Consider the following 8,048-nt stretch of genomic DNA (forward strand, 5'->3'; position numbering starts at 1 on the left):
CTTTTATTTGTACAACTCCTTTTTGCTTAATTTGTTTGTACATATAGGACATGAACAACATTTGTAAACATTATGGAGAAAGGCTAGGATAAATAAGATCTGCTTCTTCCTACTCCTTTTCATACATGTTGAATCGTACAAATGTGATACTTCTTAAAAAGAAACAAATACACCCTACCAATATGCTGTGTACAAATTACATTGAAACTAAATGCTTTGAGTGTGGTTTTCTCTTTGACCTACTTTCACAAGACACCTGCTTGTTAGGATTCTGAAAAAATAAAAGCACAGCCACATTAGACCTGATTTAAGGCGATTAGGTATTATAATTTATCACTTCACATGTTAGTTTAGGATCACTTTTTTATTATTGCTAAGGATCACGTTTTATTGTTGCTTAGGATCACTTTGTATTGTTGCAAACTTGGTGAACTCCCGGGTAGTGATGCTTTAAGATCACTTATTAGGCCCCACTTCTACGTCAACGTGTCATTTCAGAGCGAATATGTTGAATAACAGCAAGTGTTGCACAAGCCCTGTCATGTACATGTTAGAGGTTGCTGTGGTCTAATGAGGTCAGTGTTGTTTACTTGCTGTTTTGTCATCTGATTCCCACCGCCACGCCGTCTCTTTGATAGCCCGTTCATGTGTCTCACGCCCTGTCAACAAAGTGATTTAGTCTTAGATGCATAAGGTATTTAATAAATCTCTATTTTTTTTCAGATCTCTACCAGGAACTACAGCAGCTGAATGTGAATCCAATCTGAAGAAAATCTACACAGTGGGGACCGTCCAGGCAAGATTTAGAACATTTTATAGTAACCGGCTCCATCATGAGCACTGTTTACAGCACCACAACAAGAGATCACTTTCTCTATTTACAAACGTACCATCATGTCCATATTGTATAAGCAGTAGGACTAGGGATGTGCAGGTCATTGGCCACCGATTAGTATTTGCTGATTTTCATGAAAAAGTATGTGATCGCCATTTAAAGGCAATGGGGATCACTTACTGGCTATTATTGTATATATTTTAAGTCTCCTGGCTGACAGCTAGCAGCTAATTGTGTACCTCCATACACAGTGTGGCGCCGCTCCACTAAACTAATAATAATCACCTCCATTACTGAAAAAAAAAAAAAGCACTTTTTTTTTTGTTTGTATCTTAAGTATCATCATCAGGTATTAGGACGAGGCTAAACATGTTACACACCGAGAGCAAGCAGGAGCAGGTAGGCTAATATGTAGTGTTAGCTAGATGGAAACAACAGAAGAAATAAGTGCTTAGTACATTTTGAAAAATGTAGATGGAACTGCTTTACCTGCTCAGTGGCCTTGTGGTTAGAGTGTCCGCCCTGAGACTGGAAGGTCGTGAGTTCAAACCCCGGCCGAGTCATACCAAAGACTATAAAAATTGCCTCCCTCAGCATCAAGGATTGGAATTGGGGGTTAAATCACCAAAATGATTCCCGAGCGCGGTGCTCGCTGCTGCTCACTGCTCCCCTCACCTCCCAGGGGATGAACAAGGGGATGTGTCAAATGCAGAGGATAATTTCACCACACCTAGTGTGTGTGTGACTATCATTGGGACTTTAACTTTACAGCAGAAAGTAAGAAGCTATTGCCGGTAACAGGAATCTTTCAAGTAGATGAGTCTAAAGCAGGCGTTTCCAAACTTTTTTCAGCTAGTGCCGCTAAAATCAAAATTGAAGGATGCGGGGGCCACTTTGATACATCCATCCATCCATTTTCTACAGCTTATTCCCTTCGGGGTCGCGGGGGCGCTGGAGCCTATCTCAACTACAACCGGGCGGAAGGCGGGGTACACCATACATATTGTACATTAAAGATACTAAAACCAATACAATATCGTTCAATATGCTAAACTATCTAAACACAACTTTGTGTTATCGGTAACAATGCATATTCTAGGTAATTGTGCCCTACATTAAGCATTGTTAAGCATAAAAATTGCTAAATGAAGTAAAAACATCAATGTTACAGTTATATCGGCCACTAGACGAGACCAAAACAATCAGACCGCGCTGTTCAGTATTGTGGCCAATGATTGGCTCAGCCTCCGGCAGCGTTACTAACATTAGCATGCTAACTTTTTAGCCAGTTTTGCAACAGAACGCCTAAGACTCATACCCTGAAAAATAATTATAATCTCTCCAAGTACTGTATATATTTCTAATTTCTAGTCAAAATATCTAAACAAACTTAATACAAGTCACAATCCCTTGAAGAGTATTTTTTCAGTGCGACGTAAGGAATTGTTTTTTGGCAATAGATCATCGGAGGAAAAAATACTACTTTTGAGCATCACAAGTTTGTTTTAAGACACAAAACTTCACAATACTATTACGGTATGTATAGCTAATAATAAGTTTTAGTTGCTTTTTTCAAGATCACTTTTAATTTTTTAAAGCTTAAATATATTGTTTTATTTCAAGAAATCTTACCAACAAAATTTTGACTTGTTCCATTAACAGATTTGTTTTACTCATAACAAGCAAAAATGACTTCTTTTTTTATATACTCTTTTAAAGAGGGACATTTTTCCAGTGTGTAACTTGGTACTTGACACAGGCTATTAGAATGCTAGCATGCTAACAGTGTGCTAACTGTTTTTAGCCAATTTTGCATCCGAAAGCCTCAGACTTATTTAATTTGGTACTTGACACATGCTACATTAGCATTCGAGCATACTAATTTTTCTAGCCATTTTTTAAGTCGAACACCTCAGAGTAATATAACTTGGTACTTGACATATGCTAACTGTTAAAATGTTAACGTTAACATTCTAGCATACTAACATCAGCATTCTAACTATTTTAGGTAATTTTGCAGCCGATCACCTCAGAGTCATATCACTTGGTACTTGACACGCTAACTTTTATAGCTAATTTTACATGCGTATGCTTCATAGTCATATGACCTAGTACATGATACATTCCAACTGTTAACATGCTAATGTTAGCATTTAAGTTTGACTCGCGCATTTCAGCTGCTTACACATTTCAGCATTCAAACGCAGTTTCTCCCAAAATTGCATATTCTTTTTTGTGTGTGCAATTAATGTTCTGTCTTTAAAATATGTTTCATGCCAATAAAAAACAAGCTGGGTGCCGCAAATGTCCCCGGGCCGCACTTTGGACACCTCTGGTATAGAAAGAGGATAATAGAATAACAACTGCTGCTGTGTCAGCATTGTCACAGTCAGTACACTACACACAAGGAGGGTGGATCGATCCATAAATTAATGGTGTCAACACAAAGAGTAATATCAGTATAAACAGTAATTGATACTAGAATGATTAGATCAATATGTAGAATTTTTCAAAATATTTTTTTTAATCATTTTTGTTAATATTTACAAATTCAGAAAATAATTCCCTGGGCTTTGAGGGCATACATGATTTCAATGGGTAATAGTTGTTTTTGGTTTTGTTTAGTTATTGTGTACTATTGATTTATTTTCCTCAAACAACCAAATGTATGTAACAAAACAGAATAAGAAACTATTTCAAATATTGTGCTGATAAATTGTTAAATTGCCAATAGCACTCACCATAAGTATGTTGATAAATGCACTGTTAATACATGTGATCAGTATTGGTATCATGGATGATCAGAATAGGCAGCGCATTGTAAATCCCTCATCTGAATACCCCTAACCAGGACTAAATATATTAATAGTATAATCTTTTAGATTCCAAGTTCCCAGTGCAATAAAGCACAATAAAATCCTGTAGCTGGGATTTCCACACAATAAAATGTGAAATATTAACAAGCTGACACGATTTCTACTTCCTTGACCAGTAAACGGGCCAAATAAAATATTTGTTTCCTCTAGAACTTTTGGAGAGTTTTCAACAACATACCCAGTGTCGCCATCTTGCCTCTGAGGTGCAGCTATCACCTTATGAGAGGTGAAAGAAAACCACTCTGGTGTGTACAATTAACTATAAATTTATGGAGTGAATACTTATATTTACGTATTTACAATGTTGTCTGCAGGGAAGAAGAAAGCAATGCTAAAGGTGGGGTTTGGAGGTTGAAAGTACCAAAAGAGTGCACTGTGAGTAATGTAATTAATAAAATGATGAAATAACTCCCATTGTCTGTAGAGGGTAATAACATTGCTTTCATGTTTTCAGGCTGCCGTGTGGAAGGAATTGCTCTTGGCCACTATTGGGGAACAGTTTAGCGATTATTGTGCTGCAGGTGAAGTTCTTCATTAGTAAATGTTTTGTTTAAACAACTGTGGCCGTAGGGCAAAAATAATCTGCAGTCAATATTCAATTTATTCGCTGTGACTCACAGACGATGAAGTGGTCGGGGTCAGCGTCAGTGTAAGAGACAGAGAAGATGTCGTTCAGGTCTGGAATGGAAATGCTTCCCGTGCTGATGAGTCCAACATTTTAGGGAGGATCCACAAGCTCCTACCACAGACGCAATTTAAAGCAGTGTTTTACAAACGTGAGTATTTCCATTTTGTGTTTCAACAATGATGTCGAGCTTATACATGTAAATAATGCTGACAAATGCTTTCATTGCAGCTCATCAGGAGCATCACGCTTTTGAAGGAGGTCGATCAAGATACTAGCACATTTTACACTTTAAAGCACATTTGTGGATTATAATACTTGGGCACATTTGAAAGCAGTTGAGCAGAATCTCATATACCGTGGTACTTCAACTTAAGAGTACCTCAACTTACAATTACAACTTTAGAGTGTTTTGAGATAACAACTGTCTCGGCTTATTGTTATGGTTTAAATTGCCAGCAAAAATTTGAGATACACACATCTCCACCATAAGTTGGCGTTGTAAACGTCATAGTGAACCCAGCAAGATCCGCCCAAAACATCTCGTGTATAAGCATTAGCTCATAGCTAGAGATGAACATGACTTTTTTTTTCAACCATGGGAAGTAGTGAAGTAAAGTGAAGTGAATTACATTTATATAGCGCTTTTTCTCAAGTGACTCAAAGCGCTTTACATAGTGAAACCCAATATCTAAGTTACATTTAAACCAGCGTGGGTGGCACTGGGAGCAGGTGGGTAAAGTGTTTTGCCCAAGGACACAACGGCAGTGACTAGGATGGCGGAAGCGGGGATCGAACCTGCAACCCTCAAGTTGCTGGCACGGCCGCTCTACCAACCGAGCTATACCGTCCCAAGTGAGAAACTAAGTGTGAAGGACAGATCTTAGAAGAAAAAAAATCTTCAAAAACATGACTAAAGGTGTAGCAAATCTGGCGAAGCAATTTCAGACTATGACAGCAAGTCTGCATCATACTGAAGCAAAATGAGTCTAGCGCCAGCCAACAATGTTAGAACATCATCTAAACGGCGGACATTTATCCATGAAATTTTGGAAAAGCTGCTGATGATGTGTTTAATGGAGAAACAGTTGGAAGCAAATATTGTGGTCACCCATCTGCCCCTTGTCCTGTTGGATGGGTTGACTATAAATAAATCCTTGTATCTTGTAGAAGCCAACTCTCCAAGGAAAATGTGACACATTACCTTACTTTATATTGTTTGTAGTGCATTCTATTGTATTGTTTTTATACAATATTTCTTATTTAAAAACGTTTTTTTTAATTTTAAAAGGCATCTTACATGTCAAAAGGTTGCGTTTTATGGGGGACGGGTGGACAATTGCCAATTAAATTGATTTCAATGGGTGACGTTGATTTGAGATACAGGTATTTCCAGTTAGGAGCCCCATCAGTACAGTAGTACCTCAACGTATGAGCTGTATTGGTTCTACGACCAGGCTCGTGACTCAAAACACTCAAATTTTAAATCATCCCTGCCCATTGAAATTTATTGAAATCAACTTAATCGTTGCTTGGCCCGCCCAAAAACACCAAAATGTTAACAAGTATTATGCCTTTTAAAAAGAACAACACATTTCCAGTTCATACATTTTGTTTAAAAAAACAATACAATAGTAGTACAAACAACTACAGTAGTTTTATAAAGTAATATAATAATAATGTAAAGTGTATCCAGTTAAGTGGTCAGTCATAGAACAAATTGAGCTTGTAAGTTGAGGTATTACTGTAGTTTTAATGTCATCAAAATGTAGGCACTAATGTATTGCTCATCCAAACTACTGTTATTATTTATGTCTGCATATATTTTGCTTGCTTTATTCACCTAGTTTATTAGTAACTTCTTTTGATATTGAACATCTGTGCAAAAATGTAACCGAAACATCACAGCATTTGTATAGGTATGGGATTTTATTTGTTGTGGTATGTTCAGTGTATTTTCTGGACCCCATACAAAGCTAAGATAAAATCACATTTGTTTCCCATAAGGCCAAAGTAATGTTCTTTATACTGAATGCAGTCAGGTATACTTAACCGCTACAACTTTAGCAGATTTTAACTGCACAGGGTTTTTTTTAATCGTCTTTTGGTTAAATAAGGAATGAAAAATATGTGTGTTCTTGTTACACTGACCTCAGTACATACTGTACAACACATACTAGTTCCTAAAGAATATGATTGTGCAATCATTTGTAGTCTATTTACAAAAAAATAAAATACATGAAAAAAATGTGATCTTAGTTGAAATGTTTAAATCTCTGCCCTAAATAAGCACTTTTTTGTTTTTAGTCAGACTATCTTTAACTGATCAAACTAAACCATACTTTTTGACAAAGGGCAGTGCTGTTTTTATATTATGTTTGTTTTTGTACAACTTTTAAAAGTTACTGATTGAATACACACTTTAAAGCACAATCTCAGTATGTTTTACTGTGGTAGATTAATCTTTCTTTTCTGTAACCTAGAATGTAGCATGATTGCTTCTAATATAACATTTTGCAGGTTTTTTAGTATGATCATTAAATCATTTTAGAATGTGTTTAATTGCAGAATCAACGGCTATCACACTAAAGACACTTTGATTTTGAAATGAGAATTAAAAAAAATATTATTTTCACATCTCCAAGGATGAAATTTCATATGTTTGCACAAATGCAGATGACCTTTCACTCTTAAGATCTCAGACCTTTGTAACTGTTGATCTTGGACTGTACTTTGTGTTTACCAGCAAACAAGAATGTTAGTAGTCATATGCTCTGCATGTCTGTTTGTCTGAGCTGTGTTTGAAAAATAAAGTGCAAAACTTTCCAAAATACACGTGACTTCTCATGTCTCCAGGATTCATTTGTCATTAGGTTGCCTGGCCACATCAACCCTCAATTTTCCCTTTATGATCAATGAATATCACCTGCTACTAGAGAAATGCGGACCAAAGGAAAATGTCACCATCTTGTGGCTGTGATTAATAATATAAAAACATTTTGTATTTTTTTATTTTTAAAGATTAAACTACCAATGATTGTCACACACACACTAGATGTCCATCCATCCATCCTTTTTCTACCGCTTATTCCCTTCGGGGTCGCGGGGGGCGCTGGAGCCTATCTCAGCTACAATTGGGCGGAAGGCGGGGTACACCCTGGACAAGTCGCCACCTCATTATTTCTGTAAAATATTACGCATGATTTAATATAACAATTATTATTATTTTTATACAACATTGATACAAAAGTTGGTAATACGTAGGCCAGGCAAGTTTATTTATAGAGCAAAATAACAGAAGGCAACATTTAAAACATTTATAATTTAAATTAAAGACAAATAAAATCATCATAAAAAAATATAATTCAAATCAAAGGGTGTAGATATAATACATTTAGCTGCATAAGCACAATTAAAAAGGAGTGTTTTCAGCTTGGATTTGAACATTGCCAATGTTGAGGCCTATCTCACATCTTTAGGAAGACTATTCCAGAAGCACAGTCTCACCATGTTTGGTCCTGACTCTGGGCACCAGCAGGAGACCACTCTCTGATGTTCTAAGAGCTTGAGATGGTTCAGTTTCAGTTCATGTATTTATTTCATTCATAAAAAAATCAAAGGAATACAATTAAAATAAATGAACATAACATTAAAGTAAAATATGAATGAAAAGTAATAGAAATAAGTTTAAAACTTATATCTGCCCCCTATT

General features: G+C 36.3%; 1 protein-coding gene across 1 annotated transcript in view; it reads left to right on the plus strand.

The window, feature by feature from the left end:
* The window catches only part of LOC133653696 (eukaryotic translation initiation factor 4E type 3-like), a 7,926-nt gene extending 769 nt beyond the window's left edge, over positions 1–7,157 (plus strand). Inside the window, exons 2-7 of the mRNA XM_062053267.1 lie at positions 724–796; positions 3,862–3,956; positions 4,026–4,086; positions 4,166–4,232; positions 4,332–4,487; positions 4,568–7,157. Coding sequence (XP_061909251.1) covers positions 724–796; positions 3,862–3,956; positions 4,026–4,086; positions 4,166–4,232; positions 4,332–4,487; positions 4,568–4,614 — 499 coding nt within the window. The 3' untranslated portion in view covers positions 4,615–7,157. The remainder of the gene's footprint in view (positions 1–723; positions 797–3,861; positions 3,957–4,025; positions 4,087–4,165; positions 4,233–4,331; positions 4,488–4,567) is intronic.
* Positions 7,158–8,048: the final 891 nt, after the last annotated feature.

The sequence above is a fragment of the Entelurus aequoreus genome, linkage group LG07 (assembly GCF_033978785.1).
Source record: "Entelurus aequoreus isolate RoL-2023_Sb linkage group LG07, RoL_Eaeq_v1.1, whole genome shotgun sequence".
Classification (NCBI taxonomy): domain Eukaryota; kingdom Metazoa; phylum Chordata; class Actinopteri; order Syngnathiformes; family Syngnathidae; genus Entelurus; species Entelurus aequoreus.